This window comes from Lepidochelys olivacea (assembly GCF_965140295.1).
Source record: "Lepidochelys olivacea isolate rLepOli2 genome assembly, chromosome: 10".
Classification (NCBI taxonomy): domain Eukaryota; kingdom Metazoa; phylum Chordata; order Testudines; family Cheloniidae; genus Lepidochelys; species Lepidochelys olivacea.
The window spans coordinates 3,081,055-3,108,901 of NC_140420.1; the positions used below are offsets into that span (position 1 = coordinate 3,081,055).

Sequence of the window (27,847 nt, forward strand, 5' to 3'; positions counted from 1 at the left end):
GTCCAGTGAATAAGGCACTGGAATGGGAATCAGGAGACCTGGTCTAGTCCAGTATTGCTCCTGACCTGCAGGGTAACCTTGAGCAAGCCACTTCCCACTCTGTTTCCCCTTACACCTTTTGTGTTTCTTGTCTTGTTAGACTGTAAGCCCTTTGTGGACTGTTTCTTACTACAGTAAGGAGCACAATGGTGCCCTGGTCTCACCTGGTGCCTCTACACACTACTGTAACACAAATAATAATAAAAAGGAGTACTTGTGGCACCTTAGAGACTAACCAATTTATTTGAGCATAAGCTTTCCTGAGCTACAGCTCACTTCATCGGACGCATACTGTGGAAAGTGTAGAAGATCTTTTTATATACACACAAAGCTTTTCATCCTTTGTGTGTATATAAAAAGATCTTCTACACTTTCCACAGTATGCGTCCGATGAAGTGAGCTGTAGCTCACGAAAGCTTATGCTCAAATAAATTGGTTAGTCTCTAAGGTGCCACAAGTACTCCTTTTCTTTTTGCGAATACAGACTAACACGGCTGTTACTCTGAAACAAATAATAATAATGTCACCTAGGAGAACAGTGGTTTTGCGGCTAAAGGACGGGATAGCTTGGAAAGCAAACAGTCATCGTGGTTTGTGTTTCCAGCTCTATCTGTGTCTTGCTGTATGTCCTGATCTGTAAAATTGAGATATTTGCCTGTTTCACAGGATTACATCCATATCTGTTGAATACTTGTAATATTTTTGAGAGCCACAGAGGAATACTGCTGTACGAACACATTATTACAATAGATTTCTACTTTTGCTGCATAAGGCTGTTTATTTTTCTATTTTTTTAAATATTCTTAATGAAAGATAGCACACCAGAGGAACCCAATGGGCAGAAATAAGTGGTGTTGGTGTTTCAGTAGGTAGCAGACTTCCCTCTAGGTCAGTACCAAAGCTAATGGATTTGTTTTTAGAGCGTGTACTGTAGAGAATGGTGCAACTTTAGGATGTAAAATAAACTGGTAAACACTTGTGGATATTAAAGATGGCACTTCTGGCAAGTCTTAAGCCTTAGTATCCTGGCCAAACTCCACTGACATATAATTATGTCCCATCTTACTCGGCTCTGCCTAGGCACAGGACACATTCACTTCCCGCAGAAGCCTGTTCTTTAGCATTACCGCACTCTGCTAAAAGCGACTTAGGGTTGTCAACAGTCCCTTATTACAGGGGCATCCATTGTTTCTTCATCTCTCTACAAGAAAATTGAGAGTTGCTGAGCGCCGCAAAAAGCAGCAAAAACTACCTTGACGAAGGCGGGTACTTGTTATTATTAAGGATAATGAACGATCGTATCAGGAAGAGGAGTGAGTCAGGGGTGGCTAAGAAAACAGTCCCTCCGTTTTGAAATACCCGCCAGGGGTGTGTAGGCTGGGTGGCCCGAAAGGAAACTCACAGCCACGCAGGGGCAGCGCAAGGCCCCAAAGCGCAGGGAACCCGGCGTGACCCGAAGAGGAAGGGGGCGCACGGCCCCCCGCCCCGTCGGCTGGGGTAAGCCAGACTCCTCTGCCGCTCGCCCTGCTCCTTGGCTGACACCTCAGGAGCTGAGGGCTGGCCTGAGGCCACGGCACCTGGTCCCGCCTGCAGGGCTCCGGGCGCTGGCCTAGGCCTGGCCCAGGCTGCCCCCACCTCCTGGGCAGGACACTGCGGCCCCACGTCGACGGGCAACAAAATGGCTCCCTCCGGGGTGCCAACATCCGGGTCCCGGGGCGCAGGGGAACAGCCCCACGCGGTGACCCCGATCCGGGTCTTTTGGCCCGCTCCCTGCCTCAGGGCCCGGATGTTGTCCACAAGGCAGGCGACTGGGTCACATGATGCTGACCCCCCCACACACACACACACCACCACGTGACTCGTCCCTCACGGGGAAGGCGGAGCCGGAAGTGGCGGCGGCTTCCGGTGGGGGCGGCCGGCGGGGCGTGAGGTGGGCGAGCGGTGCTGGCGGTTCGAGCTGCCGCTGGGCGCAGGCCGGGTCTGGCCGCAGCGTTGCCCCGAGAGGCGCCGAGACAGGAGCCGCCGCCATGAAGAAGCAGTTCAACCGCATGAGGCTGCTGGCCAACCAGACTGTGGGCAGGTCAGAGCCCGGGAGCCCCCTCACCCGGCCCGGGGCCAGGCTTGGGGGCGGTCCCCGAGCCCGGGGTGGGAACCTGCCCCGGGAGATGCGCCGCAGCCCCGGAAACCCCCGGGGACGCTCGCTCGCTCGCTGCCCTCCGAGAGCCCGGGCGGCTGGAGCCCCGTGGGGGAGGGGTCTGGCCCCTCCCCTCCGAGGGAGGTTTGGGGGACCGGTGGGGGTCGTCCCTCCCCTGAGCGTCCAGTGACATGCCCTGGGCACTCGCTCGCCCCGCTGCGGCAGTGACTTGCCCGCTGCGCCGGAGGAGGCGGGCTGGTGAGGGGTCACGGACCTGGCCAAAACATGTTTCTAATTCAGCCAGGTCTCCGAGCCCTGGGTTGCCAGGTCGGCTGCTCCCAGCTTGAGGGACTCTCTCCCCCGCCCCTCAACTTCTTGGAGAGCCCTTGGCCGTGGTCAGCTCTCTTGGCCGGGAGGGCTCTGCATGGCTGACTTCGAGAAAGACTTTGTCTCTAGGGTGTTTGGTGAGACGGACTTGGTTTAGAGAAGCAGCCCTTCGGGGGCTGTCTCCCCGTACGGCCTGGGGCACAGCGTCCTCCGTAGTAGCACCGCTCGGAATTTGGTCTGGTAAAATGTATGGGAGGGGACAGGTCCACAGCTGAACAGGGCCAAACCGATATCCTCAACATCTTGAATACACTATGACCTCACTCTTTCCAGCAGTTCTCCTACAGAAACTGTTTTGTGGCTGTTACGCTACTTTAGTAATTTAAGAAACTTCATTTCTTATGGACACCATGAGAACTTGATCTGCTGCTGTTACACATGAATATGCTGTTATTCTCCTATATCAATACCGAAAGTGACTTTGGAAATGCTGCTTCGTGAAATTCTATTTTTATGCTACTCTTTATCCTATTGTGGAGGACTTTATGCTCCTTTCACATATATGTTGTTATCACTTTAGCGATATATGAGATTGGCTAACATAAATATAAAACAGAAAGTAGAAACCTGTGCACTGGGTCCTGTGTTTCCTAGCTGATGTGATTAAATGTTGCTATCTCAGCAGTGCTACGAGTTTAAAGCTAGCTTGTGTAAAATATTGCTTCTTAGGTGTGTTTTGGCCTATCAGTATATTGTTTTTCAGTAGTATAATTTGACATGTGTAAAGCAAAAAACTTTAATCTATTGGAGGTACGTTATACTGATGCAAAAAAGAAATGTAAGGAAGTATTTTTAGCACCTGGATTGGCTGTAAATGTGGTAGTACAGTGCTTTGATTTATAAGTTGGGCTACACAAAGTTCCTACAAAACTATTTGCATTGTAAGTTTCCTTTTTCATATTTTGTTTAACTCTTTCACTTTCATTTCCTTATTTTTTTGGTAAATTTTGTTTAAATTTTTCTAATTATATTTGCTATTTTTCAAGAAAGCTCAGACTGCACAAATACAGGTCTGTCTTAATTGGCAGAGAAGTTAGCACTCTGCAATAACAAAAGTGCAAGTTTCACTAGGCATAAATGCCACTAATTTAGTTTTGTTTTGTTTTATTGGCTCAGACTTTTTGGAAGGTCTTTGGCCTAGTTTCACATACCTAAGCATAACTTGATGTCATCTGTACATACTGAAATGTGATTTAGTGTTCTTTTAAGACAGATTTGTATCTTTTAGAGTAACTTATTTCTTAAAAAGAAAAGGCATACTTGTGGCACCTTAGAGACTAACAAATTTATTTTTTATTTTATGTAGCTCACGAAAGCTTATGCTCAAATAAATTTTAGTCTCTAAGGTGCCACAAGAACGCCTTTTCTTTTTGTGAATACAGACTAATATGGCTGCTACTCTGAAACCTTATTTATTAAGTTCTGCTTTTTTAACTAAAAATTGGAACAAGGCTCAACTTTTGTCTCAGTTCTAAGTACCCTGTAAAGAGTGTGTGCTTTCTCTTCAGCATTCACTTCTACATGAAACAAATAAGAAATGTCAACTAATGATGGCTTGAGGGGGAGACCATGATAGCTGGTTCTTTATGATTATAAAATGGAGATATTTCAAACCTCTTCAATTCTCATTTCCCTGCCCCACATCTTACTTCTCATCTTAAGGTATTAGCTTTTTGAGGTAGGCATCATCATATCTAGTGAATGTACAGTTTGTAGAACAATGGTCCTAATCTTAAACGGGGCTTCTTGGAGCTATTGTAATATAAATAAATAAATAAACAAATAAACTGGTTAGTCTCTAAGATGCCACAAGTACTCCTTTTCTTTTTGCGAATACAGACTAACACGGCTGTTACTCTGAAACCTGCAATATATATGGAACTACTTAAACCCAACAAATGCCACATACAACTTCTCGCTTTAGAGAAAATGTATGGCAAGAGTGCTATATTTAGCAATGTGTACAGGACTGGAAGTTTCAACCTTGAAGGTGATCTTTGACTACTGCAGTTGAAAAATGTTTTTATTGCTAGAGTCCGATGGAAGCTGCAGCTATCAAAGTTGTTTCATTACTGGTATTCTCAGGGTGTGGTAACCATATAGGCATGATTATCAGTCACGTTCCTCTGCCAGGTGGCCTGTTTCTGTGTTAATAGTCTGTGCCTGGAATACTGGAGTCACTGGCTTCATTAAAGTATAAACATGTACAGAATAACTTCTCATAGGGGAAAAAGGTTGAAAATGGCATGAAAACTATGAAAATTAACATGTCATGAGGTCCAAAGTTAAAGGGAATTATCAAGATATTTCTCAACTTTTTACTCTGTTTACCATAATTCCTTGTTTCCATTTAAAGCGTACATTTCCTTATCAGCTTTTTGCTCACTCATACTGACTTTTCCTATTGTAGGTTTCTCATGAGTGCAGGGCTGTAAGCATGGACTCTTTCCAAAGAGAATTAAACCACTTATTTTTCAAATGGCGTAAAGAATTAAATGGAAGTGGGGACATTAAGGAAGGAAAAAGTACTTCACACTTTGGACAGTGCACCTTGATCATTTAACCAGGGATTATGAGGACAGTCTGAGTTAACTCTACAGTTCCAGCTTTAGTTTAGATCTAAGCCACAGTCTTGGGGTTAACTAAATGTAGTTCTTAGTTAGCATCAGTATGCTTGCCAACGATAAACATGCACGTTTTGCTGACTTATCAGTTTAGGGAGTTGCAAAGCACTGATCAGGGAAAATAAATTTTGTTTACTGAAAACTCATGGTTATTCCTTTCTAAATCCATATTAAATGGAATGACTGAAAATCACCAAGAAAGCACCTGCTTATTTCTGCAGAATGTGTGGTGATATTCGGTGGAAGGAAGAACTGACTTTTTTTACTATGATGTCTGACATGCTTTAATAGACATCACCCTTGTACCTCACTTAGCACAGCATGAGAGACCAGTGTGCTATTATATAGTTGCCACCTTCCAGTAATAGGGGAAGTGATTTCTGTAGCTTGCAATGTGAATTCAGGACTTCTAAAGCAGTGTTGCCCACCTCTTTAAAAGCTCATTTCCCTAGAAGGGGGTGAAATCAATCACACATACCCTGTTAACTCCACCATGTGGTGATAGTCATATATCGGAGTTTCTGATTAAATTAAATGTACTTTAAGGAGTGACATTCAACAGTGGATATTAAATGTTTGCACGCCTGTTAGTTTGTCTGAAACTAAAACAAGTTTGCAATAATACAGGTTTCAGAGTAGCAGCTGTGTTAGTCTGTATTTGCAAAAAGAAAAGGAGTACTTGTGGCACCTTAGAGACTAACCAATTTATCTGAGCATAAGCTTTCGTGAGCTACAGCTCACTTCATCGGATGCATTGAATGCATCCGATGAAGTGAGCTGTAGCTCACGAAAGCTTATGCTCAGATAAATTGGTTAGTCTCTAAGGTGCCACAAGTACTCCTTTTCTTTTTAATAATGATACAGAATATGGTGAAGTGGAAATACACCGCCCCCCCCCCCCAACAGGAGAACGCCTATGAGCAACTCTGGCTTGGCTTTCTTTTGGTGCATCTTAAATATCCTGCTGGGCTGCTTCTTGATTGGGAAGGGATGGGGGGGAAGTGTTTGGTGGTATCTCCCAAGCCCATCCCCTTCTGGTTTCAAAATGAGTGGTCACTCAGTAGATTGTGGAAATCTTCATAATATAACATTTGCTTTTTTATGTGCTTTGATAAGCTGTGAATTAAGTTACAGTGCTGATATTTAAACTGTTTGGATTTGAATGGATGCCCTTTAAAATGAAGGGAGCAATTCACACCTTAAAGCTATTGTTTCAGGCTCCTTGCAAACTCTGGCAGATGTTACTGCATCATTTGGCCTGGAAAAATGTGACTCAAATGTATCTCCACAACCATAACATATGAGATGAGAAAAATTGAGGCTTGACTATGTGCATCACCCCACTACACCTTAGGAAACACTGTTTTAAAGACTTACTTAAAATGTTAAGTTTTTCCTCAAGCCACCATCTAAAGGGAACAGCTATATCACACCCTAACAGTTAAGGTGATCCTGTGAAAAGACAACAAAAGGATAGACAACAATAACAACCTCTTGAGCAGATGATGTTCCCACACTCTCTCAAAAATAACATCTGGTGGTTGTATGTACAACTTCCCCTTACCTTACATAGCAACTGAGTGTCATCCATTTTTCAGCAGAATCGACTGTTGTAAGAAAAATGTCTACTTTTAGCTGGTTAGTGCTAAAGATGGCCTTTTCTTCAAAAATAGCTAGGGATCCACACAGTTGACCTTTCCAGGGGTATGAAAGGCCTTTCCTGCAGTCAGTATGGCGGTATGTATTCCGTACCTAAAACTACCATGTCTCTTTCTGGTAGAAATGGATGTTTTCTTACCTCTAACTTTGTCTCCCTCCTGGAGCTCTGATAGTGCTACTTAGCTGCAGGCATCCTCTGTGCTAGGAAATAGCTTCTGGTGCTACAGCAGAGTGGTCACTTGAAAAATTAACTAGGTCGAGGTATACAGTGGGAAGTTGTCATAAATATAAAGGGAAGGGTAAACCCCTTTGAGATCCCTCCTGACCAGGGGAAAGCTCCTCTCACCTGTAAAGGTTTCAGAGTAACAGCCGTGTTAGTCTGTATTCGCAAAAAGAAAAGGAGTACTTGTGGCACCGTAGAGACTAACCAATTTATTAGAGCATAAGCTTTCGTGAGCTACAGCTCACTTCCTCAGATGCATATCGTGGAAACTGCAGCAGGCTTTATATATACACAGAGAATATGAAACAATACCTCCTCCCACCCCACTGTCCTGCTGGTAATAGCTTATCTAAAGTGATCATCAGGTGGGCCATTTCCAGCACAAATCCAGGTTTTCTCACCCTCCACCCCCCCACACAAATTCACTCTCCTGCTGGTGGTTAAGAAGCTAAAGGTAACCTCGCTGGCACCTGACCAAAATGACCAATGAGGAGACAAGATACTTTCAAAAGCTGGGAGGAGGGAGAGAAACAAAGGGTCTGTGTCTGTCTGTATGCTGGTTTCTGCCAGGGATAGACCAGGAATGGAGCCTTAGAACTTTTAGTAAGTAGTCTAGCTAGGTATGTGTTAGATTATGATTTCTTTAAATGGCTGAGAAAAGAATTGTGCTGAATAGAATAACTATTTCTGTCTGTGTATCTTTTTTGTAACTTAAGGTTTTGCCTAGAGGGGTTCTCTATGTTTTGGAATCTAATTACCCTGTAAGATATCTACCATCCTGATTTTACAGGGGGGATTTCTTTATTTCTATTTACTTCTATTTTTTATTAAAAGTCTTCTTGTAAAAAACTGAATGCTTTTTCATTGTTCTCAGATCCAAGGGTTTGGGTCTGTGGTCACCTATGCAAATTGGTGAGGCTTTTTATCCAACATTACCCAGGAAAGGGGGGGTGCAAGTGTTGGGAGGATTGTTCATTGTTCTTAAGATCCAAGGGTCTGGGTCTGTAGTCACCTAGGCAAATTGGTGAGGCTTTTTTACTAAACCTTATCCAGGAAGTGGGGTGCAAGGTTTTGGGAAGTATTTTGGGGGGAAGGACGCGTCCAAACAGCTCTTCCCCAGTAACCAGTATTTGTTTGGTGGTGGTAGCGGCCAGTCCAAGGACAACGGGTGGAATATTTTGTACCTTGGGGAAGTTTTGACCTAAGCTGGTAGAGATAAGCTTAGGAGGTTTTTCATGCAGGTCCCCACATCTGTACCCTAGAGTTCAGAGTGGGGGAGGAACCTTGACAGAAGTCAAGGGCGATTAGTTTCAGAGTGGTAGTCCTGTTAGTCTGTATCAGCAAAAATGACGAGGAGTCCTTGTGGCACCTTAGAGACTAACCAATTTATTTGGGCATAAGCTTTTGTGGGCTAGAACCCACCATCTGATGAAGTAAATAAATTTGTTAGTCTCTAAAGTGCCACAGGGATTCCTTGTTGTTTTTCCAAGAGAGATTAGTTTCTGCTTCTTGGGTCAAACACATAGGATGGATAAAACAAGAGCACAGGAGAAGCAGCAACTTACTGGAGCAATGAACGCAGTAACTAGGAAAGGCTGTGTTAGAGTAGAGAAGTGACACCTAGGAAGTATGCCTGTAAATATATTGAAAGAGGGATATGGAATTACAAAAGCCCTGAAGGAATTGAGAGAAAATTATTGAGGGGAGAGTTAAGTGGAGCAGAATACCAAAATCATTAATTTGCCTGGTTTTAGATGTTCTGCAGTAATTATCCTTCAGACTTCACTGGAGAATGGTGTTAGGTACCCCACTTCATTTTGGTATTCGAACAACTACTTAACTCTTGTGGAGTGCTTCTGGTGGCTCACTGCAAGTAATGCAGCCCTGGAAACAAGTCACACTGCATGAGATGGACAGAACTTGAAGAGCCATAGTTAGTTTGTAAAACAAAATATCAAGTTGCTGCATTTTAAAGTAACTGAGGAAAAGGGCAAAGATAGGGAACTGCTCTAAGTGAGAAGGTGGTAGTAAAAATTGTGTTAATATGCTGGTCAGGAAAGAGACTTAGAAATTGCCATACTGGATGGCATCAGTGGTCTACCCTCTAATTTCATTATCTGTTAGTGGACAGTACCAGCTACTTCAGATGAAGTTGCAAGTAACTCCTTACTAGACAATTAAAATAACCTGCTATTATAGGAAGCATCATCTTAGCCTTCTTCAGAGGAGGATGTTTTATGCTTGGAAGAGATGTAACACTTCTTCAAAAATTACTCCAGATGTTCTTGTTACCATATCAATACCCATCCTGTTTTTGAATCCTACTCAGCTCTTGGTCTTCCTATAGTGGCAATGAGTTTCACAGGCTAACTGTGCATCATGAGAAATTTCCCATATTTTAAAAACTCTATAGTTTTACTAGAATGTTGAATGTGTAATAGCTTTAGCTTTTCAGTCTCTGACTTGGATTCCATGTTATAAAAATTGAACATCAGTCTGAGCCAGCTGGCTACAGTTTTTCTCCCTGTGCTAATCTTTCTAGTAATAAACTGAAAATGTAGTCTAGTGTCCATGGCCTGGAATGCATTGAGATTTGGCATGCTAAAACACCGAGGAATTTGTGTTTTTTGCTCTGAGGATTTAAGTCAGGAATTGTAGATGGGAATACTCCTGGCTAATGCCTTAACACCTTGTTTTTACATGATACCCACCAATTTTGTTTCTTATTGTAGTTGATTAAAATAATCCTCCAAAGAAACTGAATTACAATTTAATGCCAAAAAAAGAACAGGAGTACTTGTGGCACCTTGGAGACTAACAAATTTAATACCACATCATCTAGACTGATTTATATCTTATTGATTTTAATTGGCTTCATTTACCAGAGCACTGTTGTGTGGTGGTGGTCTCAGTGTTGCTGCAGTTAACGGTGAAATGGCAATACAAGATGTGCAAGAAGTAGTAAAATTGAGGACTTTATCAAGTTATGATAATCAACTAAAGTTAATGCTTTCTCTTTAATCTGAAGCTTCAACTCCAGGAAGCTGTTTCCAAGAGACATTTTGCTTAGGTTGGCATTTTGACCATAGCTTAGATGGGAATTGCATCTGTGTTTTTTCATGTGGTTAGCTGCGTACTGTATCTGCCAGTCACAGCTGGTAGTATATAATTATATAGGTAGAATTTTTCAACTTCCTTTAGAATTAATAATTTACAGAAGTCCTTATCTTGATAGTCTCATTTTTGCCAATTCAGATATTTGCAGGGCTTTTAGATGTGTATGGTTTGATTTATTTTGTTACACATAATCTCATAAAATAGTGTATAGCTTTTAATTGGTGGTATCGTACGTGAAACTGAGATTTTCTGTTTTGGAACTGGCATATTAAGTTATTGCCAGGATAACAGAAAGCCAGGCATTTACCTTGTTTTGGATACTAGATTGGCCTCAGCCTTTGAGATAAGTGGTTTCTATATTCTGCATGTCCTACAATGACAAATGTATGCTCTTATTTCACTTCTATTTAGCCGAATAGACAATCATGATTTAATTTTAAGTAAAATGCTTAAAATTCTGTAAACGCCAAATACTCTGCTATATTCTCTCTCATGAGTTTCAAGAGACAATGAAATAGTGACTAAGACTGTTCTTTGTTTCTTTATCCTTGACTCCTTGTGATCAGACATTGATTCTGCCAAGTAGAACCTAACGTGCAGTCAGAAGTAACTGTAAGGGTTCTCTTGCTTCAGTGTTGAAATACTAATTTTTTGTGTCCAAGACCAGTAGACCCTATAACCAGGGTCTGAAGTATGGTAGTGCCTAAAGAAAAAATGAGGTTTGGGGTAGTTGTAATTATCTCAAATTATATTCTGAAAGTAATGTCAATATGAAGGTTTTTTCAAGTGATATAAATACAAATGTGCACTTGACCTACAGTCATCTGAAAAATGATTTCATAAGGGTGTTTTTCAAGGATGTGCTGTTTAGTTTGAGAAACAGGTTGGCAGTTATTAAGACTATTAGACTTCATGTCTAATGAATGTTACTCATCACTGTGGTTTCTTTCCTGATTCCAGAGACCTATCTGTATCACTGCTGTTCCCAGTAATTCTCTTGGTGTTTTTAGGATGCATTTACCAAGAAGTAATTCAAACTGGGAGGTGCCAGGATCAGACCAGTTTTCCTGGAAAATGATCTTATCAGATGTAAATCTTAAACTTTAGGTTGACAGGTGCATGTGTTTCTTGGCATTGGCAGGGATGTTATCTATTAAATAATGGTCTTGGTCTCTTAGAATACAGATTGCAAATCTGAATAACTTTCCTTCCCGATTTCACCACAAACCACCTAAACACCTGCCTTATTGGAGATGGGACAACAGTTACTGCAGCCACATCCCCCTTAGTCCTCCTCTTAGTGCAAGCTCTCCTCTACAAGTGAAGTGTTTCAATATCCTGTACACATGACATCAGTCTGACTCAACAGAAGTGTTCTAATGTATCTTTTAAAAGCTCACATCCTGGATAAAAATGATTATGCTAAGCAATAGTTAGTAGTTCTCCAAGCCATTTGACAGTCAAGATACAAGGTGGAATGAAGAATATGTTGTCATTTTATTGATCTAAATTGGCATTTAGTGTTACTCTTAAATATTGCTTGTTGCAAAGTACCTGTAAGTAACTCCTGACTAAACCAGTTTTTCATCTATAGTGATATATACAGTTAGTTAATTTCCAGTACTTAACTATTATGCAGAAACTGGATACTCAGGCTACCAGTCACTCGTAGTTTTTAACATGCACATCTACACTTACTATTCCCCTTAATACTGCTTTTATTTATTCAGAATTATGTACTTTGAGGGAGGCAGATAAGAGCATTAATCTTCCACTGGTATTTTACACTGTATTTTGAAAACTCTAAGACTATGCAGCAGCATATTATCTCCTAGGCCAACAAATTTGCAGGGGCAGCAAATTTATAATAGCAGTCAGAGGCGCCAACTTCCCCCGGCACTGATGGGTGCTTGTGCCCGCCCCAACTCCACCCCGTGGTGTCTCCAAATGGAGCTCAGGTGCTGCTCAGTGAATGAAAATGAAGTTAGACCTCCGTTGTGTAAAAGATGGTTGGGGGGAGCTGACTGAAATCCTGAAGATCTCATTTTCCTTAACGGACACTCTTGAGTCCATTCATATGATTGCCAAACTTTAGATCTATGCAAGTTCTGTTTAATGGTAACATGAATCACTAAATTGACAAATGCCTATTAAGTGACATCAGATGTTCATTGCCTCTAAATCGCTCTTCTGCTAGTAGCAAAGGGAATTAACAGAATGTTTTCTCTACATGGCAATGCGGAGCACTGTTACTGAACAGTCAATGTCCAAGGAACAGCAAGCATTATTGCTGTATGTTGTACTTAAGCTATGCAATGTAGGCATAGCCTACAGTGACACCGCTGTGCTGCTAAAGCCTTGCCACTGTAAGGCATGCAGTGTAGCTGCTCTGCTCTCTGGAGAGAGCTCTCCTGCCAACTAAATAAAATCGCCCACTGAGGGGCGGTAGCTCTAGGCGGGAGAGCATCTCCCACTGACAAAGTGCTGTCCACACCTGACAAAAGTGCAGTGTAGACATAACTAAAGTTTCATACTAAGGCTAACTGTGCTAGTTTGAAGGATATTAGTCAGGCTCTTAAGATGTGTATCTGTGTAGGAATTCTGAATCTGCTACTTGTGTGAGTAAACAGAACAGCTCATGTTTCAGAGTAGCAGCCGTGTTAGTCTGTATTCATGAAAAGAAAAGGAGGACTAGTGGCACCTTAGAGACGAACACATTTATTTGAGCATAAGCTTTCGTGAGCTACAGCTCACTTTATCAATGAAGTGAGCTTTGTAGCTCACGAAAGCTTATGCTCGAATAAATGTGTTAGTCTCTAAGGTGCCTCAAGAACAGCTCATGAATACCTGATATCAGATTATCCTTCCAGTCTGTCCTCTCAACACCAAATCAAAGTGGAATAAGTTCCTTCGTATCTGCAAAACTAATTTCCAGAGGCAAGTATAGGGGGCGGGAGGAGTGAAGTAATATCTTTTATTGGACCGACTTCTGTTGGTGAGAGAGCAGCTTTCAAGCTGACACAGAGCTCTTCAGGAAATGTACACCTTCATACAAGGTGGAACAGAGCGTTTAGCATAAGTAGTTAACACATTTCAAGGGACCCTTCAAGGTGAAATGCCAGTTAATGCCTCTCCTACTTTGTCCCTGTAATATCCTGGAATCAACAGGGCTACAACAATACTGAATACACCTATTTTCAGGACCATTTGAGTACACTGAAGCAATATAATACATGTTGTGCTGTTAAAATGCATTTGTAAGCAATAGAAACACTAAATTATTCATGTTAGGAAAATGTGTATCCATTATGTGATTTCAGTTTGGATCTACTTCTTGCGGTATGACCTTCTGCTTATCTAACATACTTCATCTTCTACAATTTAGAAATTCCTTGCCTTGAAGTAACAATGAATAAGATGCTATGGGGAATTTCAGCTGAAAAGGATTCAATTTGCCTCAATTTTTTCTGCCTCTTGGAGTGGAATGTTAAAAATGTGCAAGTCAAAAAGTGATGGTGATAAATAGTTGTTTTGCAGACTTTCTACAACTGACAATCCATTATTGGGTAGACACTGTGCAAGGTATTTAGTTCTCTGGGACAGCAGACAAATGAGCTAAGATCCAGGACTTAAGGATAAGAGAAACATTGCCTGCTCAGGATTGTTGTCTTTCAATAACTACTGAACAAAATTATTGTTCTGTTTACCCGCTTTGTAATTTTAAGTTTGCCTTTATGCTTGTTCAGCACCCTGAGTGCTTTTGGAGGTGCTTTATAAATGTATTAATAAATACGAACATTTGCAATTTGAGAAGCAGGTGCAATTCTTGTATTAATGCTTTTTTAAAAGATGCTGAAAAGGCTAAATTTTGGCATGAAGGATATAAGCCTTCATTTGTTAATGTTACAAGGACTTCATATCAGAGTGCCTGACTGGCCAAAGCCTTTCAGCCAACAGTCATTTAGCTACTGCTCTAGTTTTTGAAGGTTCTAGGGTAACTTCAATCTATTTTATAAAGCCTGGTCTACACTAGAAGATTAGGTCAATTTCACTGTTGGTCAAGGTGTGAAAAATCCACACCCGAGTGGCAGCATTAAGCTGACCTCAGTCCACTTTTAGACAGTGCCAGGTCTACGGAAGAATTCTGTGGTTTCAGAGCTAGAAATTTTTAATACCAGCTCATACTCGCAGACTCTTAAAATAGGAATGATTTTAATCTGCTAAAATAGCTATTCAGAAAGAAAGTTCTAACAAGCTGTTTCTACATAATAGAGTAATGCAGTTCGCTTGGGATTGTCTAAAGCCAACTGTCTTTGTTAGATACTTGAACTGTTTTTAGGTGTACTGCTGATGGAGTGGACATACGGATCATGCTCCAGAACAAGGGTGTTTTTGTGGTAATAGGCTATTTGACCTTTTAATAAATTAAGCCTGTTTATGGTACATGTTTCATAACTTGCCTGTGCACAGTGACCTGTAATAAAGACTTTGTTTGTAGGACACTTTAAAGTTGTATGTAACTTCTGGAAGCAAGGTTTCATTATTGGTTAAAATCAGTGACTCACTGTCTTTCATATTGCAGTAGAATCTAGATACCCCATTTGGGAATTGGGGCCACATTCTCTTAAGTACTATGTAACTATAGCTATATGGCACATAACGGAGTCTTGATCTCTGAGGCCTCTAGGAGTTACTCTAGTCTTATACAAATTAATACAGTGAGCCACAGTAAATCTACTCTACTGGATTATAATGAAGTTGTCCAAAACTTGTTGGGATGGCTTACTAACTGGTTTCAATAAATCATTCCTCTCTGCATCTGGCTCATTGTCTTAAGGCGTGCTTGATAGTGGATTGTTTGTTTTTCATTTCTGTAGTTACCAAGACTTCTGGAAGCAAGGTCCCACTTGATGTTTACTAGCATTACCATGTGTAAACCACCACTTAGTGCAGCACAAGACAGACCACGGAGATTTTCAAATGTCTGTTTGAGGCACTGTTTTATAGGGTGAATTATTTTCACTAATGACTTGGGTAAAATAACCATTAAGTATTTGTTTTTAAGGCTTACGTTACCTTTTCAAACTTGTGAAACATTCCTTTCCCTAAAAAAGCACGTCACAGTGCACCTTGCTGTTTCACAGTCCCACGGGAAATGTAGCCCTTTTTAAATAACCCAGCTGGGTGAGGCCACAACTTCTCCGCTTAAGTGAGGTGGAGGCTTTTCCCCTTTGCATAAATTGTTTTCTTCTTAAGTTAATTACACTGCGAAGTGACAAGGATGGGTACAAACTGGAAACAGCACATGTGGTTTGTAAACCACCTTAACATACTTGTAAAATGTACAAAAAAAATCAAACTTGGTTTTAGATGGTACCAGACCACTAACACTTCAAACATGTATGATATGAAGGGCAATCATTGTTTTCGTGTATTTCCCTTGATCAAACATGTGGTTTGTGTGTCTGTCTGCAGATGACCTCTTCAGCAAGATCTGAGCATGTAAAATTCACGCGGCTAATGGTTCAGGTCTTATTTTGTAAAATTGACCCATTATATTGGAAAGTATAAATTCCTTGGATGGATCCAGACCACCTCATTACTCTTACATATCTCCATCTACAATATCTGTTGCTGCACTTAAAGTCGGAAACACCTGGGTTGAAGTAGTATAGCTTCATACCTCTGCTTGGATTATAATCCAAGCAAATATTTTGAAGCTTGATAAATTAATACCTCAAAAGATCCTGTAGCGGTGGAATAATTCTAAGTTTTTTTCCCCCTATTTAAATTGTTCTAAAGTATTCATGTAGCTTCAGATGAAGAGAAAACAGTAATATGTAAACCTGAGACCATGGAAGAAGCTTCTTTCTCATTTCTGTTAAAAGCAAAAATTAATGAGGCACTGTTACTGGATCACATTTCTAACAAGCTGGTTTAAGTCTAGCCAGAAACTGACCTGGCATACAGAACCAGTGGTCTTAATGCAGTGTCCTTATGTGAAAAGAACACTGTGGAACAGAAGTCTGATGTATTTTTAAATCTAATGCAATGCTAGTGCACTGTAACAGCCAACTTCTAAACATGCTAAAATGTCAAAACAAAAGCTATAGTATGAGGCTAGTAACCCTGAATTAGACTTTTACTCAGAGCTCCATAATTCATTCTCAGATGCTTAGTAATAAAGAGTTAATTTCCAGATTCATGCTTGAATAGCAAAAACATACTGTGCATGACACATGCCAGGATGGTAATAGCATTACTCTGCATGTTCTACACATTAACATGGTTTCTGTATACATGGTAGCTAAGTAACCTAAAAACAGACTTGAGTGTCCAGTGACGCAAAACACAGTACTCAGATGAGCAATCTCAGATGAAGGTTAGTTATTGGAGAGGAGAGTCCAGCCCAGGTGGGGACCTGTTTAACAGTTATTAGGAAAACTTTTGTGCCCAATTTTTAATTCTTACACAGGTGTCTCTCTCTCAGGAAACCGGTGTGAGACCTGAATGTGTAAAGATTGAGCTTTTAACTAAACCCTCAATTCCCAATGTTTTTCATTGGCATCAGTGATTTCAAGACCAGAAGGAACTGTTGTAGTATGACCTATTCCTAAAGCAGATCTTTTAGAAAAACATCCAAGCTTGATTTAAAAATGAGTGTTGGAGAATCCACCACAACCCTGGGTAAACTATTCCAATGGTTAATTATTCACTGCTGAAAATATACACCTTGTTTCCAGTCCGAATTTGTCTAGCTTCAAGCTTTCCAGCTGTTTGGATCATATTATACCTTTCTCTGTTAGAGGGAAGAGCCCATTATTAAATATTTGTTCTCCATGTAAATACTTATAGACTGTCATTGAGCCCTTAACCATCCCTTTGCTAAGCTAAACCGATTGAGGTCCTCAAGTCTTTCACTGTTGTTTTTTCTACTCATTCTCATGGCTCTTCTCTGAACCCTCTCCAATTTATCAACATTCTTTTTGAATTGTGGACGCCAGAACCGGACACAGTATTCCAGCAGCAGTCGCACCAGTACCAAATGAAGAGGGTAAACTAAGCTCTATGCTTACTCAAGGTTGCTGTTTATGCACTCCAGGATTGCAGTAGCTCTTTTGGCCATAGCATCACATTGGGAGCTCACGTTCAGTTGATTATCCACTATGACCCCCCAAACCTTTTTTCCAGAGTCACTGCTTCCCTGGATAATGTGTCCCAGCCTATAAGTATGGCTTGCGCTCTCTGGTTCTATAATACGTGAGCCCCCATTTTCCCTACTGTCACGCCTTGACTGTTGCTGCGTCACTTCTGGTTTTTCCCCACTTTCTCACTCCTGCCTCTTTCTGTCCCTTTTTCCTTGTTTAATTTGCTTTGCTCAATTTTTGTTATCCACAGTTCTGCCTCTCCTTACAAACTGCTGCCTTCTTTCTCCATGGCCTTGCCTGCATAGAACTTGCGTCTGTTTTTAGCCCTGATGTTGTTCTAGAGCACCAAACATCTAGGTTCAGATATTAAATGCTACTGCAGTGCCATTTGGATGCCATATCAGAATGTCTACCTCTACTATCGAAGGTTATAAATGGGCTTATTTGGTATCATGTTTGCTGTGTTTCTCCTCTATAGTAATAACTGTCATGTTTGAATCTGTAAACTTGAATGTTTGAATCTGTAAATGTCATGCCTTTTTTTTAGGGAGGGACATTTTAAAGTTATGTAAACCATCTATATCTGTGGCCAGATGTGCATTTTCTGCTTAAAATCTCTCTCTCTCTCAATTCTGGGAAGATCATGTGACTGAGATGCAAGACTTCAGTCTTGCCAATGCAAAAAAAAAAAGTCTAAATGCTTTTAATTAGCTCAACATGCTTTGTGAATTCTACTTCCATGGTTGTCCTGTTTTATCGCAAGCATATGCTATTAATATTGTGTGCCTGCATCTAAAACTAAGCAATGAGACAGTGGTATTTTAAACATATGTTTTTAATGGCTGTATATACTAAACATCTTACTGTTTTCAACATCTCATGATATATAACAAGCTAAGGTGTTCTTCCAATATGTAGCAGTACGGCAATTGCAGTTACACAGATTATGGAGCTTTAAACTACGTTAAATTGTACGCTGTCTACCTATTTCTTGGTGACAAGGGCAGGAAAAAAAGTTTAGAAATCTAAGGGGGCCTGTTTTCTTTTGTGACAACACAAGGGAACTCCCAGGTCACCAGGTGATTTAGCAAGGGAATTGGCTCTTTTCCAGAACTAAAAGCTTGCCAGCCTCACATGTAGGGAACTTCTGACTCATTCTGTTATCTAAGAACATTAATTACTGACTTAATGTCACTCTTGTGTTCAGTTGCACTGCTTAAAAAAATAGATGCTGGACTCCATCTTTACCAGAGTTAAATGTTCGACATTTTTTTCCCCCTCACAGCACTTAATATCTTCAGTGAACAGAACTTTCTTTTTGCATTCCTAACTATGAACGATGGGAGTGCACTTCTTATAGTCAGTGGAAGTACTTATTTTGGGGCTCTTACACTCATTTAAAATAAACTTCTAACTTTGTTTATTGGGGAGACGTAACAAATACAGGAAAATGGGTCACTAAAGCCCTACTAGCTAAAACATTCCAGCAAGTTATTTAATTGTATAATGAAGTACAGTATAGCTGCCATAAATATACAACTTGACAGTGGACAAGTTTCTAAGTCAGTATAATATGCAGAAAATGCAGTAGAAGCTTAGAGTTACTAATTGCTTCTGATTTTTTTTGTTCATATCTGAAATTGAAATCCAATTCAGGCTCAAGGCAAAAAACACAATTTCTCTTTGAAATGTCCGTGTGGTAATTTCCTCTAACAAGGAACTTATTCTGCATTCATAGACCTGAAGTTGTGCGATGTATAAAAGGTTTGCGTTTAACTCATCATTAAAGCAACGAAGTTTGATATTGGTGTTCAGTCTGTATCTGTCAACATTGAGTACAGAATTTGTAATACATGTGGCATGTAAAATCAGCCACTGTCTAGATGCTTATCCTGCTCCATTGATACCTGAGCATACAAAGTGGCTTAAAGGTTATTTTAAACTAAACTGCCCATAGTTAAGTATTTAAATGTCTATCAGCATGTATTTTGCAAAGAGGGTTGTGAAGTTCTAGTACAGGACCTCATTACAGTAACTTGTGCCTTACAAAGACTCTGAAGTAGGATTTGGCCTGAACTGCAGTTGTTCCTTAATAGCGAAGTCTCGACTCACTTGGGAGAGGACTTGGATCTATTTAGTTTACTACGGCATTCCAGATCTGCTAATATGAACAGTCTGCCTTGGGTTTCCCTCTGCCTGTGAGGAAACAATCCACTTTCCTTCCAGGATGATTATTTGTGGAACTTGTTGGGATGCCTTTGATTAGAATAACTTCATCCTGTCAAAGTTGTGTGGTGGGAATTATATCTGGCTTAGTATGTAACGGTTGTTTAAAACTAAACTGAATAAACAGATTTAACTTAAAACTGGAAAACTGGCCATACCTTTGAGCAGAGTTCACTGGAAGAGCTCAATGGAGCAAGAGAGAGAAGATGAGAATTGAAGTTCTTAACTATTGTTTGTGACTATATCAGCAAGCTTTTGTTTCTTCATAAGCTTCTAAAACTGTAGTTCTTGATAAGTGAAACATCTTGTGCTCTTAAAAATGGCACCCATCAGATAATTAAATCAACTTTCCTGAGGGGTTGGGTATTAAACCCGTTCTGGAACCAGAAAAGCTGCTGTTCCAGAGCAAACTCCTTTGACCTGAATGCTGTGAACTGCAAGCTGTCATCCTAACTGGTTCTTAACCCAGGAAGAGTTGTTGAGGTGAATTCATGCAGTATCTGTTCCAGAATTACAGTATTTATTGTTACTAATGTCTAAAGTTTGAGTTAATGCTTTCATCTGGTGATGAATGCAAAACCCTCAATAAAGAGGTGGAGATGGAAATGACTTATTTATAGTTTGTGCAGTAAACTATCTAAAATTCATTTACAGTAGGAAACTAGTTTGTTTAAAATGGGGCAGGCCATTCAAGATGGAGCTGGATTGTCAGGGCCTAAGAACTAACCCCACCTCTTGGGCTGCATCATTGGCATCTGCCAGTAATGGCTTGCCTACCCTCGGAATAGGAGGGTTGCTGTGGTAGGTATCGAGCACAGGATTGGCACCTTACCATCCGCCCACATTAAAAATAAATAAATAAAGTGATAGTTGGAAACTCTTGCCTGCTCTGCTCTGTGGAACACCACCACCTTGTATTTGATTGTTAAATACATGGTGGTGTTTTGTGTACATATAATCATGGATGGCTTGGTTTTAGTGGTATGGCTGATGCTGTCTGGGCATGGACAAAGAACCAAATTGTATGGATATTAACTTGCTATCGACCTGACTATGAAAACACTGAAAATAAATGGCTGTGCTGGGATTTCAGAACACCCCAATCCCTAATCATTGCTAAAATATTTGGAAAATAGTACCTAATCTCTTCTGAATTCTTGTAAGCTTTTTTTAAAAGAAAAAGTAGAAGAGAAATGCACTCTGGAAATGTTACCTCCTACTGTGCGCACACTGTTATTGGTTGTTTGTATTGTGGTAACGCCACCTCAGAATTAGGGCTTCATTGAGTTTGGTGTTGTCTCACAGGAGGATGTTGTCCCTTCCCTGCAGAGTTTACAGTCTAATGTAATCTGGCCCCCAAATTGTCTCCTGAGTTGGAGAATGTGAATTGACCAGAAGGATTAGATTCCTAACATCCCTTGTTGGGCTATTCCTTCCGTACTCTGTGGAAGTAATAGTGCTGCCTCCTATTTGACTTGAAAATTAAACCTGCGAAAATTGAATATTAGAACTTCGCCAAAACCTATTGGAAGCTGAATTGAAATATAACCTTAATGAGGAGGCCACCTTAGCTTTTTCCATGTATAATTATGAAAGAAGAAAACATTTCATTCCACTTTTGAAAAGTTCAAGTGCTCTCATCAAGAGGGGTGTGTGTGTAGATAAGGATGTATGGGAAATCCCATGCTAGAATTGTGTTGTTTGAAAATGTCAAAATAACTTTGAAGCAGCATATGTTTTGAAAAAAGATGGTGTTTGCATGTCCCTAAGCCTAGTCAGAGCATATGCTGTAGTTTCTTAAATATTGAGTAATTTTCAGGGGAAACTACTTTTTGAAAAGAAATTTCAAAGAAGTTGGCTTGTCTAACTTTCCATAGACATGAAGCACACTGCATGTAGGGAAGTCAGGATGCCAAGTGAAAAGGAATATGGTTGGGGAAAAGCATCCTTATAGCTTAGTATCCATTTTTCAGTAATGGGCAAAAAGCATTAAGATGTACCAAAAAGAATCAAGGAATACTTACGGCACCTTACATGCATCTGATGAAGTGGGTTTAGCCCGGGGAAGCTTATGCCCAAATAAATGCATTAGTCTCCAAGGTGCCACAAGTCGTCCTCAGTTCTTTTTGCTGATACAGACTAACACGGCTACCGCTCTGAAATCAAAAAGAAATTATCACACTATATGACTTGGTCTAGGACTTTTTGTGCTATGCTATTCTGCACTTCATGTAAGTTTTAGAGTCTATGCTGTTCTGGTTAAGTGGGAGCATAGATTCATGTCTTGATTTCTGATGAGAAAATATTTCTTTCTACCATGTCTCAAATAAAATAAAAATTTTCAAATAACTTAGCAGTTTTGTGTTGAGTGTCAAATGTACCTAGTACATGTGTTTTTAGCTTTCTAAATGTAGTGTGTAATTGCACACTTCTCCTCAGATCGGGATTAAATATTAATCTTGTTCATAATGTATCATGTACAAAACCTAGAATGCAGAACAGTCTAAACTGAAGTATGCTATGAGAAATCTGTGCAGAGATTTGGGAGATCTTCCCCTTTGCCATTCCTGCCAGCATTCTCCACAAGTCATCCATATTCTATGTCCTCTCTCCCAGTCAAGGAAGATTGAAATCAACTCTATGTAAAGCAACAGGTGTCATACAAAGAGCTAATTTTTGAATAATTTGCTGGGCTTCCTTTGCGCCTCTCAGGCATTAAACACGCAGCTTGTTCCCTGTTGGGCAGAAGAGCAAGTGAAGCTGTCTTCACAAATAAAATAAGCTAAAGTTGAGAAAGGGCCTTCTCAGCAATTTCTCACTAAATGCACTTGATAATAAGGCTGAATGAGACAAAATGAGAAGTTGGGAAGATCATATGAGCAACAGCATTTGCCATAAGAAACTATTTCCTACTTATCCTCTCAACTACTGACTGTCCATGTGTGCATACTCCCAGATTTCTATACTTTGTGTTTCTAGTCCGGAAATTATAAGTGGAGAGGAGGGGGCATTGAAGTTCCATGTTTACTTGTCAGTCACTTCCAGATCAAATCTGCTCAGTCAATGTGAAAACGAGAAAAAGGCTTTCTCTGACTGTAAGCCCTGCAGACTCAGGGAGGTGTCCTGAAAGCGAAACTGGTATCTTGCTGACTCTTGCATTGTGTATAATTCTGCAGTCAGAACAGAATTGCATGACAAAGCTGAGTCTCTGAGCTGCACGGACATCAGTGGAACAGGAGTAAAATAGTAAAAACTACTTTTGACACCAAAGCAGATGAGACTACAGAGAGCAGAGTAGTTGAGTAAGAAGGTGGATTTGGTTTAAATGGTGAGAGAAACAGTGTTTTGTTTCGGCTTGTGTTCAAAAGGCTATGCCAGTAAAATCAAACTCCTGCAACAGATCTTGCTGTGTCCAGAAAGCTGAATGCTGGCACAGATTGCCAAAAGGAGAAAATAATTTCCCTACATTAAAATGGCTCTGAAGAATGACCATTGTTATATAATTCCAAAGGCAGGAACAAATTGTAGAAAATATTTTTCTACTACCCCTAAAGACTTAATGCTTTTTATATAAAAGTCCTGTTCCTTAAAAGAATACAAAATTAAAAGCAACAAATGCACTTCATAAAACTTGCTGCTACTCTTCTTCCTCTCCCTATCCAACAACTTCATAGCACTTACGTACTCACTCTCATTAAAGTCAATAGGCAGATTCCCATAATGTTAGTGGAACCAGGATTGGGCCCTTAAGGAAAAGCTAAGTTTTCTTGCTGCTTGGACAGCATATGTTTTTGGTGTTATCAGGTCCGCAAGCAAACCACAAGTTCAAAAGCCCCAAACTGTTTGTTTATAGAAGTAGATAAGTACAGAACTTGTGAATGCTAACAATATATTCTTCCAGCTCACACTAATAGGAGATAAAACAGTAAGGGAAGTGTGGGTTATCACTTCAGTAATAAAACTTTTAAGTTGTGTTGAGAATAACTAGGATAACTTACCAATTTTTAAAAAGCAATTGAGAGCTGAATGGATAAAAGGAAAGAGGGAAAAAACAAATAATATTTTGTCACATCCATGATGATCCTGGAGTTCGTCTACTCCCCCATATTATCTCCAGTGGTTAAAAAAGGCCAATGAAAGTTTAACTGTTTTCTTTATGCAAACTTTTAATACAAATTTACCATAATGTGTTCTATCTGTCTAGAGAGAGAAGTTATAGCTATTTCTGTTTAATTAACTGCACAGTTAACGGTACCTAAAGTAGCCAAGTCTTCCTGAACTTTGGCACTACTTTTTAGAAAATATCACATTATTTAGTTTTATTTCCACTAAGGTCAGCCAGAAATCTGAAACTGAGTTGGGGACCATTTGCTTTGGTGGTGTTCCACAACATCATGTTTTTCCCCTTTGGGCATTTTTCTCTTATCAGACATGTTAAGACTTTTAAATTAAGACCTGGAGCTTCAGACTAGCATATATAGTTGAAGTGATAGGAAAGAGCTAAAGTCTAGTCACCAAGATGCTTTGGATCTTAGTACAGTGTAGATTGGGTGAAAAAATATTAATCAATAAATGTCAAATGTCTGTCAAGTTACATTTTATGGAGAATTTCCAGTTAGCTTTAGAAAAACAAGACTCTTATGGGAAACTAACTTCTTTAATTCTGAATACTTTGTCTTTGTTTTTGAACAGAGCTGCTAATTTTCCATTTTTCCTGGCAGCAAATCCTGCCTATTGTACTATAGAAAATGAGCAGGATGTACTGGCAACACAGCCCTATGTGAAGGTGCTCTGAAATGTTAGCTTGCCAAAAGCTACCCATCTGGCTTCTCTTGGGTAGCAAACAACTAGGTTTCATTTAGTTAAGGAAAATTAAATGGCAGGAAAAACTTAATAGTCTTGTGTCATGTTTTCATGGATAACTTTGCCCCTGCTATAATCTTGTCAGAGTTTAGGAGCTCAGACTTGTCATTTCATCATGAAGCAAACTATTCCCATAGGCATCTATTATACCAGCAGTTAAGGTCCCATATACAGTGTGAATAAAGATTTGGAACCAGTTTTACATTTGCACTGAGTTACTTTTTTTCTAGTAAAAACAGCTAGGAGTCCTTGTGGCACCTTAGAGACTAACAAATTTATTTGGGCATAAGCTTTCATGGGCTAGAACCCTCTTCATCAGATGCATGGAGTGGAAAATACAGTAGCAGGTATATTTATAAATAATACATGAAAAGATGGGAGTTGCCTCTACTGAGTGTCCAAGTTTTTTTTACAGCACTTTTTGTTTTAGGATTGCTCTTGTTGCTTCCTTACCAGCTTTTAAAAGGCGTTAAGCTTCTTGTTTTGTAACTCTTGACCTACTTTTTAGCTCATCCATGATCACAGAATCCTTACTGTGCTGGTTGGACAGAACTTGTGACTTTCTCTGAAGCCAGTGGCCTCTCTAAAGTGTTGCCAAACTGAGGCTTAGGATATGTCTACACTGAAAAAAAAAAAAACACAGCACAGAGAGAGACTCTGCAACAGCGAGTCTGAGCCTTGGTCAACTGACTTGAGGTCACACTGCAGGGCTACAACTGGCAGTGTAGGCATTGCTGCCTGGGCTTACCCCTTTCCCAGAGTGTCAGAGCAGTGCTCCAGCCAGAGTGGGAACGTCTACATTGTTATTTTTAGTCCTGTAGCATGAGCCTGAGCCACTTGACCCCATGCTCTGAGACTTCCTCCTATGGGTTTTCTAAGGTATATAGATATACCCTTAATCTCTCCTTCAGTTCTCCAGATTTGGCTAATCAGTTTTTCTGCATCAAAGACGAAAATTCCTAGCTCCCGAATTCTTGCTCCTGATCTACTGTTCGGAAAGTATAAGTGACCCTGGCCATGGTACATGAAGCAGAACTGCTCACTGAAAGTAGAAGACAAAGGATGGTTTTAAAGTGAAAGTGTAGCTGTGAGCTGCTACTTTCCCCACTGCCTACTGAGACAAGAGAGGAGCAGCATATGTTTGTATATTATGTCCCAAAGGTTTATTGGGCTGAAGAGCGCTTCCAGAAAGGAGGAAAGATGAATACAGTGGATATGATTACATAACCCATGTAACTAGGGGAGTGGTACTGGAACATGCAGTAAAAAAATAAACAAACATGGTGGGATGACTAACCTAAAAAGTTTTAAAATAACCATTAAGAAATTCTTGCGTTCTTACATGGTTAGTGGTCTTGGCACAGAAGTGGGTAATTGTCCTAACTGTGGACCAAAATATATAATTTCCTAATGTCTCTTTATAATCTGGAATTATATATTCCACCTTAAACATCCAATTTAATTACTGTCTTTATAAATGACTGCCTAAATGTTAACATGCCAATTGAGACTGCATGTCATACTGTGTGACTTGAAATATTAAAGTTCTGTAGTATTCAGAAGGAGATGATGATTTCACCATAGTATTTTTGGCTGGTTTTGAACAAGTCATAGAATCATAGAATATCAGGGTTGGAAGGGACCTCAGGAGGTCATCTAGTCCAACCCCTTGCTCAAAGCAGGACCAATCCCCAATTAAATCATCCCAGCCAGGGCTTTGTCAAGCCTGACCTTAAAAACTTCTAAGGAAGGAGATTCCACCACCTCCCTAGGTAACGCATTCCAGTGTTTCACCACCCTCCTAGTGAAAAAGTTTTTCCTAATATCCAACCTAAACCTCCCCCACTGCAACTTGAGACCATTACTCCTTGTCCTGTCCTCTTCTACCACTGAGAATAGTCTAGAACCATCCTCTCTGGAACCACCTCTCAGGTAGTTGAAATCAGCTATCAAATCCCCCCTCATTCTTCTCTTCTGCAGACTAAACAATCCCAGTTCCCTCAGCCTCTCCTCATAAGTCATGTGTTCCAGACCCCTAATCATTTTTGTTGCCCTTCGCTGGACTCTCTCCAATTTATCCACATCCTTCTTGTAGTGTGGGGCCCCAAACTGGACACAGTACTCCAGATGAGGCCTCACCAATGTCGAATAGAGGGGGACGATCACGTCCCTCGATCTGCTGGCTATGCCCCTACTTATACATCCCAAAATGCCATTGGCCTTCTTGGCAACAAGGGCACACTGCTGACTCATATCCAGCTTCTCGTCCACTGTCACCCCTAGGTCCTTTTCCGCAGAACTGCTGCCTAGCCATTCGGTCCCTAGTCTGTAGCTGTGCATTGGGTTCTTCTGTCCTAAGAAGTTGGGGAGACTATTTCCCAGGTTTAACATTAGAACAGTGATAGTTAATCCTTATTGCCTTTCAAGATGTTTTATGTACCATCATATATTTACAGGAATTCTGCATCTGCTTGTGATATTCCTGGTGAAACTGGTATATTTCTTATGGATGTTCAAAAATACTTGACAAACAATTATGTTCAGGTTTCTTTGGCTTTCTAAACCAGCCTTTTAAAATTTAGTGTAAATTCTTCCTTTTTACTGGGAACACAGGTAATTGAGATTTGGGTAATTGTGGAACCCTTAGTGGTTATTGGGAAAACAGGAACACTTGTACTCCTCCAGAACAGCTATCAATAAATTGTGCCCTTTGTCCTGTATCCTGCAACTTTGCCTTCAGTTCCCAGAATCCTCCTTTTCCCACAGGTCCAAATCTTACTCTTTCAGTGGAGTGTTGCCAATTAATCAGCTATTTTATATCTAAACCGTGTGAACAGATGAGCTATGAGATTACCGTTTCTGTTGTAGAAAGGAATGTAACATTTGAGAAGGACCTTGGTGTGTGCAGGGCTTCCACTCTCTGTAATTACAGTCTACTAATAATTTCTAACAGTCTTTTTTTTTTATTCTTACGTAAGCATTATCTTTGTTACAGAATGTGTCGGGGAAAATCCTTAGTTTAAACAGATCTTCTGTTTCCAAGACACATGCCAGTAGGTTCTGTATACCAGAAGTTCACACAACAGATCCAGTCATAAACCTGGAATGTTTTGAGCCTCCTAGTACATAGGAGGAGCTGGAGAAAGGGCATGCTTTGTCAATTAGTCATAGTTTGGAGAGAGACTTCATTTTACATTCCCAGTATTTAACTGTTTTGTCTACATTCAGTTGAACTCTTAAATTGTGAAACTACCATAGAGGATGTAGTTTAGGAATTTTTAGTTTGGGAAACCAGATTCAAGATCACGCTATGGCTATAAATAAGCAGGTACTGCTGGAGGAATTTGTATATGAAGCTGCAGATTTGGTTTATTACACTGAACACCTTGGTTAAACCCAGCTAGTTTTTCCCTAGTCTGTACATATT

At 40.4% G+C, this 27,847-nt stretch overlaps 1 protein-coding gene across 4 annotated transcripts in view; it reads left to right on the plus strand.

Moving 5' to 3' along the window:
• Positions 1–1,943: 1,943 nt before the first annotated feature.
• ARHGAP17 (Rho GTPase activating protein 17) overlaps positions 1,944–27,847 on the plus strand; it is a 65,930-nt gene continuing 40,026 nt past the window's right edge. For all 4 annotated transcript variants that reach the window (XM_084640831.1, XM_084640834.1, XM_084640833.1 and 1 more), the window contains exon 1: positions 1,944–2,119. In XM_084640831.1, the coding sequence (XP_084496957.1) occupies positions 2,067–2,119 (53 nt within the window). In that variant the 5' untranslated portion in view covers positions 1,944–2,066. The remainder of the gene's footprint in view (positions 2,120–27,847) is intronic.